Source organism: Polypterus senegalus, chromosome 8, assembly GCF_016835505.1.
Source record: "Polypterus senegalus isolate Bchr_013 chromosome 8, ASM1683550v1, whole genome shotgun sequence".
NCBI lineage: Eukaryota > Metazoa > Chordata > Cladistia > Polypteriformes > Polypteridae > Polypterus > Polypterus senegalus.
The window spans coordinates 98,093,329-98,106,746 of NC_053161.1; the positions used below are offsets into that span (position 1 = coordinate 98,093,329).

The following is a 13,418-nucleotide window of genomic DNA, read 5'->3' on the forward strand; positions in this document are numbered from 1 at the left end:
TTTAAACACATACATGTATACTAAAAAATAAGCATGTTTGGTCTCCCTGACATGTTTTCTCATCTTATGCACTGTAATAGGTTTTGATATATTGAGCAATAGATCGCTAAGATTTTCACCTCATAGCGTTTTCTAAACATTTTTGTCAAATAACTCTTGTTGCCAGTTTAGACAAATTGATGAAAACAATGCTGTGTTTACATATTACATAAACATTCTGAGGCTATCTGAGCCCCTTGGAACAGTCAAATTGATTAGAAGAGGTGTTCCAGAAATAACATTAGATGAGCAGTACATGAGATGCTGAATTTGGAATGCTGCAGTGACTATAAGATTTTGTTCCAATATTTTTTATATTGGAACCAAATTTATTGTTGGTGATGGGAATTGTCACTTGATTAGGTCAATTGGTTCTACTTTCATTCAAAGCAGACTGTATTCGGCATGTATTTCACATTCCCGAGGAGAAAGTAAGCTAAATTTGTATTAGATCTGAATGAACTGGAACTTCTGCAACATTTATTTCAAAATACTGTACTTAATTGTATCATTTTTTTCACTAAATGTTTAGTGACTTGCACTAAAAGGTGTAAAGGCAATATGAATCCTTAAGAATTTCCAATTTGAAATAATGATCATTTCTGTCTGCGGTAGGCTGGCGCGCTCTGCCCAGGGTTTGTTTCCTGCCTTGCACCCTGTGTTGGCTGGGATTGGCTCCAGCAGATCCCTGTGACCCTGTAGTTAGGATATAGCAGGTTGGATAATGGATGGATGGATCATTTCTGTGGTTGCATATTGAGAGCTAAAACACAGACATCAAATGAATAAACTACTTGAAAACAAAGTGTACAATAACTGTCACCCAGAGGACCAGGGATGCTTACACATGTTGGACAAATATATAACATTTTGTCAAGTGCCACCAAACAGTGTCTATTTGAGGTATTTTAGACCCTAGATAGCACTTCTTAAGTGAATGGCTGTATGGGGAGATCACTAGTCATCCACAAAAACAAATAATGACCCAAGAGGCAAAAATAATATAAAAGGGAATTTATTAAAAAGAAGGAATAATTAAAAATGGGAGCAAAACAATATAATGGATAAAGGATAAAATAAATAAGATCTAAGCCATTATTGGCCAATCTATACAAGTATCAATCCTGGACTGCCACATAAGTGGCTGGTCCACTAACCTATTGTTATCAAACTGTACTGCCTGCCCACCATCATTAATCACACACCTTCTCCTACCTTCATTTCTTTTTGCAATTGTTGAAACTTGCTTTCTAAATTCAAGCTGGTCAGGTGCATGGCTGGAAGGGGACAAATAAAGTATTATCTAATCTAATCTAAGGGGCTTTTAAGTCATTGCCTATTGCAAGACTGGTGTTTGAAAACTGGTGTCTGGTGTGAGTGAGGGTAATTTTGTGTGCGAGTGTACCATGTGGTTTACTGGCATCCCACCTAGGGCTGTGTCCTTTCTTATGATATCACTTCTGACAGACTACAACCCTGTATTAGACTAAGCCACCTATGAAAATAGATAGAGATCTATCATATCCTAATAAATATAACTATTTTGTATACCATGTAAAATGACAAGTAGGTGATTTAACATACATATTAAAAAAAGATGGGTCCAGATCAACTATAAAATTCTTGAAATCATTATGTTTGCCTAAATGAAGTTTGATATTTTAAACAGTTTTCATTGACTTGTCGTTCTAGTGGCCAAAAGACCTTAAGCTTTCAAAAATCCAGCTACCACTTAAGCTAATACAAATTAGTACTTCAAACCTATGATGAAATCACATTTTGACATCCCTTATCCAATTTCCATTTAGTAATTTTTGTACACGTCTTTCAACTGTTTTATTAATTTTATCATTATTCTGGTGATGACATTTTGTGTTCTGTTTTTATATGGTCTCGTCGCTATTTTGTGATTGTCTTTGCAGGACCATGGACCTGTTGTTTGATAGTTGCTATGCCCATCACTTATCATAACACAGAGATCACTTGACATGCTTGTCATAACACTCTGACTATTTAACATGGTGGCACACATGTTCTGTTATTTGAGTTGGAGATTGTTTAAAAAAATAATAAATAAACTCCAATATCTTCTAGAGTAAGTTAGAGGCAAGAATTATATGGTAGTTTCAGAACTTTTAATTTATTTTTTACCTTGATTGTCCTTTTGCATTTTGGTTTTGATGCACGGTTTTTGTAGAATTCTTCTCTCACAGCATGGTGTTTACTTTTTGGCAAAGATTATTTTGCTTTACGATGTTCATAATATAAACCAAATATATAAGTCGATAGAATCTATACGGATGAAGAAAGTTTTCAAAGTATGATTTGCAAATATTAATGTGACAGTGTGTCAACTATGAGTTTTAGATCAGATTATAAAAGAAATGGTCTTGGTTTTAAAAAAGCGAAATGTTTGAATGTTTGTATCAACAGTATCATGGTCACCTCTGTAACAGCAGATTAATCCACTTCTCAGAGGATAGGCAAGATAATCTCCTGACTTCCCTAGAAACTGCTGTCTGTCCAGTAAACATCTCACTGACATAAAATGAATGCACAAGCTCAAACATGTTATGCTGCTAGTTATGTCTGCTACTCCTAGTATATCTAGTAGATACAGAGTGCATTTATTAAAAAAAATAATGAAAGGGACACTATAGAGTGCCTTACTTGAATAAGAGTTGCAGATAAAAATAATATTTCATGCATGTGTCTATACCAAAACTGAAAGTGATTTATTACACTAATTATAACCATATACAGATCCAAGAAAATGTACATTTTATATGAAAATGATTTATTCCAACTACTGTGACTGTATAAATACTTTTGTATTTCTGCAAATTAGTTTACATTCTGTGTTGAGCATTATGGGACTGGCAAAAAGATGCCCACTTACTATATATGTGGAATTATATAAAGACTTTGTTTTAATATTAAAGAGCTTTGTGTGGATTGCGTTCTAACCAGTCAGCCTAGAAATTATGATATATGTGTTTTGAGATAGAAAAAATATAATTTAATTCATATGAATACTTCAAGCCATTCTAAAATATTGATGTCTTTGTCAGTTAGTATGTCTGTCCTCTTCTTTACTATATGTGTAAATTCATTGATCTTGTGAGAAACATAAACCTTATCTTTGAAACCAGTATAAATAAGCTTAATAAAGTTATTTATAAAAATTAAAACTAGCTTTACATACAGCTATAGTTAAAACAAAAAAACTGGCAAACTACAGTAAATCTCTGTAATTCAATGATATCAGAAAATGTCTGAAATGAGTCAGTCAGTCATTTTCTAACCCACTTAATCTTGAACAGGGTCGCTGCATACAGTGCAAGGCTGGAACAAACCCGGGAGAATGTGCCAGTCCTTCGTCTTTGGACAATGAAAGGAAATTGAAGCACATGGAGAAAACACAGGCAGACCCAGGGAGAACATACAAAATCCATGTGAGTTGAAACATTTATCTGACATAAATTGTACTATGTAATCATTGACCAATTTTAGAAATATATTTTCTTTTTTAAGGAATAGCAGTCAAGAAAGCAGTCCCAACCAGCTGCAAACTTTTACCAAATCTGTCTATCATCTTCACCAAAGTGCAGATAAACACACTTGACTTTTGTTGTTAACTACACGGTGTTTAATCCAGGTATCACTAGAACGCATAATGCTAAACACTGAATGCCACTACATAGATGAGGATTATTTTGAGCTATCAGGCACTTTTTTTACATGGTTTAGCTCGTACATTGCAAATTGCTTTTAATTTGTAGAGAAGCATATTCTTCCCTTATTCCTTAAAGAAGATGAAAGTGGCATCTATCAAGGCTAATTTCTGGGGTCAGTATTATTTTCATTCTTATACTAGAAGATAAGATCTGAAAGCATATGATACTCACTTATCAAATCAAAGAATGTTTCAGCTATTTTGCCAATAACTATTTTAATGAACAGCAGAACGGTCATTTTTGTAAAACAGAAAATCTTTTAGCTAACAGACATTCTGCAAAATGTAATATGATACAATCATAGTTAAATGGAGTGAGCCTGAATTAAACTATTAGATCCATATGCAGTTTAGGTATCATCCTTTATACTGAACTTGGCATTTAGTGCTTAAATTTCGGTCCTCTCTTAAATCTGCTTTTAACAAGTAGAAATAGAGGAAATGTAAGACAGATTTTGGGCTTCATTTACAAGTATGAATTCAGAACTCAGCTTAAACTGCATCATGTGAAAAAGATATTTAGAAAATAATTTTCTGCTTTAATACTTTAAAATAAATAAATAACATGAGTATTAAAAGGACACGTTTTAAAATGGCAGGCTCCCACTTCCACTCACGTAAGGCATTTTTGTAACATGCAATGTAGCAGACATTTTAGCACAGCTTTAGTCTCTAACATTAATTGAGTATGTGTGAACTGTTTATGATATAGTGTTTTCTGGAAATCTTACATTACCTCTTCTTGATGATCAGTACCCGCCTTTTGAAGGAACCACCTTATGTTGGCTTGCTGTGATTTAGGAATGCACTCTAGAAAAGTTGAGTTATACTCTACAGCGAAGAGCAGTTTTTCTTCTGATTGCTCGTTTTTCAAATCTTAGGAGAAAAGCACAGAAACATACATGTGAATTTTGCTGTATATCCATCTATACTGTAACAGCATCCTTGGGTAGAGTTTTAATTCAATTAAGCTATGGCAAATAACATACAGGGAAATGATTCAGAATGTGAGCAAGAAGGTTATCATGTGTTTTTCTGCCAAAGTCTACAAGGTCAACACATTTTATTCTAGTTAAAGTCAGAGACAGATTCCTAGGAAGAGGCAGAGGGAGAGACAGAGAGAAGGAAACATTTCCTGTTGGCAACCTCTACCATTGACGCATCAGCTGAAATGTTTAGGAAGTAAAGCAAAAAGTCTGCTTAAGAGAAAAATCATTCAATACCAATCATTTTAATGAAGCACATTTTTTAGTGTTATTAAGCATGCTACCATATATAGTGGTGATTTCTACTTACTTTTGGATTAAGAAGTTTTGAACTTTTAAAATAACTACAAAAGTATGATCAGTTGTGCACAATCATTTAATCTGTACAGCGTTCACAATTAAACATTTTTCAAACACTATATTAATTTCCAAAGTTGTCACTAGTTAATACTTACTTTCTTCAAAATCCCAGCACTGACTTTCAGGATCTCCATACTTTATGTCCTGCCTTCTTGCTCTTCTAAAAACCCATATTAAAAGAAAACAAACAAAAGTTAAAACATGCCTTTGTTATACAAAATGTGAGCGTCTTCTTAGACAGAGTACAAGGTATGACTTTCAGAATTATTAGGAATTCAAATAATTCTTTTACAGAACAAAAGGTGCAAAAGGAATACTCAGCTCTAGTTTGTTATTTTTATATTTTCCTTATCCTGCTAGAGTTGACCCAGAAAAATGTTTAAAGTCATGTGTTAATGGAGAATAAAGATAAAAAAGTTTATAATATAATAAAAGCCAATGGTGTCCCATGCTGCACAATGGCAAATGAAGTGAAAAGTGTCAATGGGAGAAAAAAATGATCTCATGTTACTTGTGTTGCATAACTTACTTGAATTGCAAAGCACCTGCAGAGGATAGTGAAGACAGCAGAGAACATTATTGGGGTGCCTCTCCCTTCACTACAGGACATATTTTACAAACGCAGTGTCCGCAAGGCCAGCAGCATTGTGCAGGACCCCTTACACCCCTCACATGGACTTTTTACACTTCTGCCATTCAAGAGAAGATACTGCAGCATCAGAGCCAGATCTGCCAGGCTGCAGGAGAGTTTTTACCCTCAAGCTATCAGACTTCTTAACACCATGCTGCCCCCTGGGATTTTCCACACTGCTTCAGCCACCTCTAAAAACAGAACTTTTATACATGCAAGCCACTTTCCTGCAAAGACTAGTGTGCATGTAGAAAAAGAACTGAAAATCTCATACTGACCTCTAAGTATTTTGACACTCTTGATATCCTCCTGCTGTGAAACATTCTGACCTGTCATTGTTTACACATGTCTTAAACAACTATTATCATACACTGATAATTTCTGTATTATCTATATCTATTATTTATTTATTATATTACATATCTATTGACTATATTTATGTATCTAGATTACAAATACCATCCATTGCATCAATGTTTATACTGCTAACTACACGTCAGTATTGCTGCTACTTCTTTGTCTTGTCTTTGCACAATGTCTTGTGTTGTTTGTGTTTTAATTTTAAATTTAAATTTTAATTCTATTTTCAATTTATTATTGCACTTAATGTTGTTACACTGTAGACCCTGAGCTTCGCAATTTCATCTATCTGTATACTTGTATATGGTTGAGATAAAAATAAAGTTCACTTTGACTTTGAATATCCTCCTCTTCTCCCCATTTATTGGTCAAAAGTCCTGACTTCATTTGGACTCTAAATCAATTGTGTTTCCTGTTTATGATGTATCTATTTATCAATAGTTTAGCAAAAGATGCAATTGTTTTGCACATTGTAAACATATAACTGGGTAACTGAAATGTAGGTAATATGAAAAAACCTGTTGACAGGATGTAGAAAAATAAAGTTCTAAGAAAATATATGGACTAAGTTAAGTAAAGGTGATTACTTGACAGACTTATAGTTCCTCAACCTTCTATGTTTGATGTTAGAAATACTCTTTTATTTAATGTGTTCATTTATTAAAAATATATAATGACGTCTCACACAAAACTTTTTGGACAGGTAATATTAAATGCGTTGTCTTTTGTACTATTGTGACAGGTGAGGTAATTTTGAGATTCAGTGAGGCAAGCTGATAGTACTAATAATCTGATGAAATAAGAAAGGACAGAATAAAAAATGCTGAGAGCAAAGGAAAAATGAAGTAAATAAATGGGAAATAAGAGAAATGCCAGAAAGGAAGAAAGTCAGAAGTAAAGAGAAGCTGTGAGCCTATCCATATGACGGTAAACCAAAAAGTAAAGGCAATTTGAAAAGTATGCAGTAACCACAACAAACAGAAGATGACGCTATACAAAACATTTGTGATGGCCTACAAGTAGTTTGAAAATACGCAGTACAGCATTCTGCCGTTAGTCTAGTTGAGGCCAAGGTCAAATGATGCTGTGCTTCGGGAACTGCACCATTTTTGAACAACATGCTGTAATAAGATTAATTTGGGCAGAGGAAGTGAAACTTGCTGAAATTAACAAATGAATGTTGGCTTGTGCAGATTAGTAAGCTGTTTGGGTGCACATTATGTGCAATTTTTACAATACCCTAAGTCACCATGCACCATGTTGATTACATTTGTTCTTCCTACTTTAAACCTTTCCACTTATTCATAAAATTTTGTTAAGTCATGCTGTTTACTGAGAATGAGCCAACACCCGTCAGTGAATTTCTGTAGATTTCATTCTCTCTGCCCAAAGAAATCTCACTATCGTTAGTTATTCAACAATGGTGCAGTCCCTCAGCGGAACATCCTTGTTCATTTGACTTTGGCTTCAGCTTGACTAATGGCAGAGTGCCGTGCTGCACATGTTCATACTACCCATAAGACATCACAAACATCCTATATTGTTAGTGTCTATCCATTGCATTTAATTTTCAAATTGCCTTTACTGTATGATCTACCCTTCTATATGAAATTTTGACGTATGGTCCTCTGACCAGAATTCAGGTACATATGGAGAAGCCATGAACTACTATGCTTTAACTGAAGAAAAAACAGCTTTGTAATCACAATAAAATAATAAATAAAACAGCTCTGGCATCTTTAGATTTAAATGGTAGTTAACATATCAAATAGCATAATATAGCATTCTCAAACCCGTTTAATACAATTCATGGTCATAAACTCATGTGGGTTTTTGTTTTAAAAGTATACATCTCTATAAACTTCTCAAACTTTAACAAGTCCAACACAGGTCAACCATTTGGTGGCCTTCTGTTCAGCTAGTGGCACGTCTTAGCAGTTTAAATGGCTACATTCTGCTGGAACAGGCTGTAAGTAATTAATGACTCCAATAACTGACAAGATGCAAAAATAGCAAACAGCAGCTGTGAATGGGCCCATAAAGTGTTGTGGTTGCAAGCAATCCTACTAACTGTACAAATATTTCTTTATATGTTAGGTCTAAAGAACATACACAAATTCTTAAAAGAGTTTCATTAAAGGAATATTTGTATTGCGTTTATAAAATGTTTCCATAGCCTGATATATATACAGTATATGCACATTGAAGTACACAGAAACCTTATATATACTCTATCTATCTATCTATCTATCTATCTATCTATCTATCTATCTATCTATCTATCTATCTATCTATCTATCTATCTCGATCGATCGATCAATAGATTGATAGATAGATAGACATAGTATCTATAAGCTTTCTATGTACATGCATATCTTAGTTTTCTTGTTAATACAATATAAATTAAATCATTAAATACAATATGACATGTTGCCCTGTGGATGAGGGTTCGCCAAGCAGAAAGTGATAGTACAGAACTAAAACAGAGAAAGAAAATCTACAAAATAGAGAATAAAAAGTACAGAAGAAATCAAATAGTATTATTTCAGAATTCTGATGCTCAAGCAACACAAGTGCTAAGAATGCCTGATACTCCATCTAAAGTAATAGAGTGGCTGCAAAGTGTTATCATAAGGCTGGGACACCTCTTTTTGAAAACAGGTCAGGTGATTGTCCAAGATCAGGATGTTACATTTTTTAAACGTTTGAAAGTAATGACAAGGGGGCAGTTGCTTTCCTGTACCTTATAAAGTACCAATACAGAGCTCTAGGGTGGCAGGAATACTTTTAAATAGGATAGCCAAGAAAATACCTAAATGACCTAGAAAAAGAAGGCAAAGGGATACCATAGTCTTAAAGTTTCCCAAAGGGCACTGCGGCTTGGTTGCCTTTAGACTTTATAGAATCGCACTGGCCCCACAATTAATTCTAAATAGAAAATAAATTGCTCAGAAATTTTAGTTTAGAATTGACTTAACTATATTTTATTCACTCACTCAAATCTGACCTGAAGATTGTACCTAGTAAATGGTATTCATAGTTTTTTTTTTTTAATTAATTATAAACACAGCAAACAAAATAGGTTCAGATCCATTACTTTCATATTTTACACTGATAATATGATCACAGCCATTAACGTAAAGAAAGATACAAATGGAAAAATGCTGGGGACACCAAGATATCAGCTTAACTTCAATATGGTTCTTACAAAGGCTCATAAATACCATAAAAATCATGTAGCTAACAAAGAGCAGATGCTGAATCAGTTCCTATTAATGATCGAAGAATCACTGAAGCTGAACAAAACCATAAGGCATAAAGCAAAGAAAAGAATATATTTAGAGCTTATAAAACTGAAACCAGAAGTATTCCAACAGAATATTGAGGAAGGGATTGAAAGCAAAGCAGACAGCAGACACAACCAATGTACAAGGTGTAGAAAACTAAAAGAAGTGGAAGGAGCAATATACTGTAGATCTGAGTAAATAAAAAAGAAAAAAGCAAAAAGAAAGAGAAGACTAGGCAATGGAAATAGCAAAAAAAGATATAGTTGACTTGCAAACACCGTTTTCAATAAATACTCTTTTTAATAAAACCCTTATAATTCCAAACAAAATTGTAATTATGAGGCTAGGTGCCAAAGAGATTGGCAGTAGCTTATGAAACTGTAATGAAAGTGAAGTGTGCAGCAAGTACTGTAAACTCACTAATTAGTATATGGCTATGATTTACATTTTAGATGGTTAAGCATGGCTTTATACAGAATGTGAGAGGAAATATAAGGTTATAAATAAAGTTTGAAGTAATAATAAAAATATCACTGTGACCCACCACACTTAGCTGCTCTCTTGTTTTACTTGCTTGATTGGTGTCTGTCACAATGGTTTAATATTTGAGTACAGTTTCCCTGAACCAAGCCACCTATAAAAATTTGAAAAGCCACAAAAACGAGACACATATCTGAGGATGTGCTACTTTCTTGTGAATTAAAAGTCAGGTTAAGTTGTACCTTCTGTAATATTTAAACGTTTTCTATTTTACTGGATATTTTAAAGTGTTGGTTTGTGTTTTTGGACTAGCACTAGGCTGTAAACATCTCGTAGCAAAATAATGAACATGATAAAGAGTACAGGTAATGAGAGAATGCTCCACATTGGCCCTAGGTCTCCCTCCTGGATCAGTAATTTTTAATCCATCCATCCATCCATTATCCACCCTGCTATATCCTAACTACAGAGTCATGGGATTCTGCTGGATATGGATATTTATATAGCAACTTTTCAATGTTCACGACACTTAATATGTGACTGGCTTCATGGAAGGACAACAACAACGGCATCTGACATGCTAAAGTTAAGTAAAAAACTGAAACTGAAATTTGCTTGAGAAGTCATCTAATGTGACATAGCCCATATAACTGAATCCCTAAATCCATCCATCCATCCATTATCCAACCTGCTATATCCTAACTACAGAGTCATGGGATTCTGCTGGAGCCAATCCCAGCCTTTTAAATGTATAATAATTACAAAGATTCAAATATACTGAACAGACAAAGCTGTAATAGATTTTTTTTGCCTAAGCCAAAATATACATGAAAAAAAGATGTGTCAATGATTGCTAAGGCGAAAAAGCTGTATTTAAAACTTTAATAAATCTGTGTTAGATTGAATTATGATACTTTTACATAATAAAGAATTTCTCAGTTTATAGATCTTTTTATTTATTTAATTCTACAGTCACCTGCACCAGTGCTCTCTGGTGGAAAGTGGATTTTATTTGCTTGGAAATCGAAAGGCAGTTTAAGTCAGTAAATTGTTTCCAGCTATATATGAGCTTTACTTTGAGTTCTGCTTTTAGTTTTAGTCACCTCACCACAAGAAACAAAAGGCTCCTATCCCTAGTGAACCATAAAAAAATAAATAAGCCCAGACTGTGAAAGAAAAAATCTGTAAGGAAACATTAAAGTAAGGTATGGCAAAAGAATAAAGAATTGCCTCCCATTTATACAAGAATATTTTTTTTAAATTACTTTGCAATTTACTTTAAATTCAGAGTCTAAATGAATAAGATTGTTGTTTATGAATACTGCAGTGTAAAATAAGAAAGTTAAGTAAATATTGTATGGCACTTTGGGAGTGGTAGGATAAATCACTTGTTAATTATTGCCATTAGCCAGGTAAACTGTGACACAGGAATCGAAAGAGGCACCAATCAAGTGTCCACATTTCTGTTTCCTACAGCTCACCATTTCATAAAGTAATCTGATAAGGCTGGGAGAATTCCTGACCATCCTGAAGTGAGGTCACACTCAATCACTTAACCAGGACATAACTTTGAATTCATATTACAAAGACAAAAAACCTGTGTAATGAACATGTGTCAGCTTATGTCTCACCAAATAAATATTTCTGCACATCATTTTAAAATGACATGTGCAAGATAACAAGACTGCCAGAGTGATCCAACTCCAGCAAGCAGCTTGCCTTGAGATCTTAGTCATTTTTTTTTGCATGTTTCCTGGAAATTCTTCTATTTTATCATTTAAACATTGCTGAGCTGTTTTTCATTCATGTGTTCTTTGGATTTAATCTATTTTCCTTTCTTTTGTATTTACTTTTCCCATGTAAATCATGGACAATTGTTTCTTTTAAGAAAATCTCTGAGTTGTAATGCTGTAAAGGTGTGCACTGTTGTTAGAGTTTTACTACAGCGTTAGCATGTTTTCCTCTAAAATGCCACTGAAATGCTGGTGCATGAACAAATAAACCAATATCAGTTAATTCTGTTTGCTTTGTATAAAGAAAAAACTTTATGTCCAACTTAATTGTGTATTTAACACAAGACTTCCAGATAATTCAAAAGAACATTACCTCATTAAATGTTTCCGTATTTCCCTTACATTGTCATATATGGGTTCCTTGTAAAAATGATGCATTTAAAACAAAGGTCATGTTGTGCCTAGGGCACCATGGTTCTAAACAGAAGGTGCCTGGACTAAGTTAACTGCAGTGTTTTGATGTGTTTCCTTATGCTTCCTGATTTTTAACTCTGACATTGTTTTTTGATTTTGGACTAAAAAGAAAGCATTTGACCTTGGCCTGCCTGATGACAAATATTCTGTCTCAGTGTAAGTACAATCTTAAGATATTTCATATCTGAAGATCAGCTCTTAGAAACAAATCCTCAGTGAGTGCAAAAAGATTAAAACTAACTAATACTAATATCCATAGCGTCTTATTGATCCATCTTTGGCACAGTTTATAGACATGGGTCTGTCACTGAAAACAGATCTACTGTCAACCTTACTCCTTACATATGCATTTAAATATTTGTTGCCTGATAGTTCAGCGATGTGCTACTTGCTACACATACTGTACTTGAAGCTAAATGCTATGAAATCTGATGAAATTTCTAATGAGTGACTAGTTTTACTAAACACATAACACAATTTTTAAGTAATATGAATCAAATAAAACAGATGTCTACCTGACAGAATCTATATTATACAATAATTTTTTGAAATTGTCTTACATGTCCTTCATTCCATCTATTCTCCTTGTGTCGGTACACACTATTTTTTAAACCAAATTGTTTTACCTGTTTTATTTTGGTAATCATCTTCTCATGATGTTGATGTGTAAATGAAGACTCACAATTTAAGCGGTAAAGTAGACACCTGTGAGTGGGATTTTGCTTTGGAGACCCAACTATCCCTAGTGCTGTCACTTAAGAATCTTCAAGGAGGTGCCTGAATCTACTTTGTGTTGAAAGATTCAATTTGGTTAAGACTGGATACTATACTCCATCTAATAGTTTTTTTAGACTTTGAAATTGTTTATGAACATAACAGTTTTCCATTTCAGTGGGAAAACCCTGACTAAAGGTTGGCAAGAAACGTAGAGTAGAGGGGGATGTTATAATGTTAAAATTGTCAAAATAGTTTTGGGATAAGATATATTGGAAGCAAATCACTTACAGTTTAACCTAATGCGATCCCAAAATGTATTTATTTGCAAGTGATAAAAGAAATAGAGAACGAAACAATCCATTCATTGAGCTCATACACAGCAGCCAAACATAGATGGACATGTTTTTTGTGGTGATGATACAGTTTAAGCGTTGGAAGAGCTGGGGATTATTGGCAGCAATGTGTACAACCTATAACATCATTATTTTACTTTAAATGAAACTTACAGATTAAAGAATATACAAAAAGATTACTTAAACGAGCATTTATCTAGGTACACAACAAAAGAAAATGCTATCTGTTTCCCTTGGTTTTATATTAGCGTTTGGTTTTATA

General features: G+C 33.8%; 1 protein-coding gene across 2 annotated transcripts in view; it reads right to left on the reverse strand.

Moving 5' to 3' along the window:
• Positions 1-13,418, reverse strand: part of sema3d (sema domain, immunoglobulin domain (Ig), short basic domain, secreted, (semaphorin) 3D) — a 197,243-nt gene that overhangs the window by 16,975 nt on the left and 166,850 nt on the right. For both annotated transcript variants that reach the window (XM_039761472.1, XM_039761471.1), the window contains exons 16-17: positions 5,217-5,281; positions 4,512-4,651 (exon numbers count right to left, since the gene is read on the reverse strand). In XM_039761472.1, the coding sequence (XP_039617406.1) occupies positions 4,512-4,651; positions 5,217-5,281 (205 nt within the window). The remainder of the gene's footprint in view (positions 1-4,511; positions 4,652-5,216; positions 5,282-13,418) is intronic.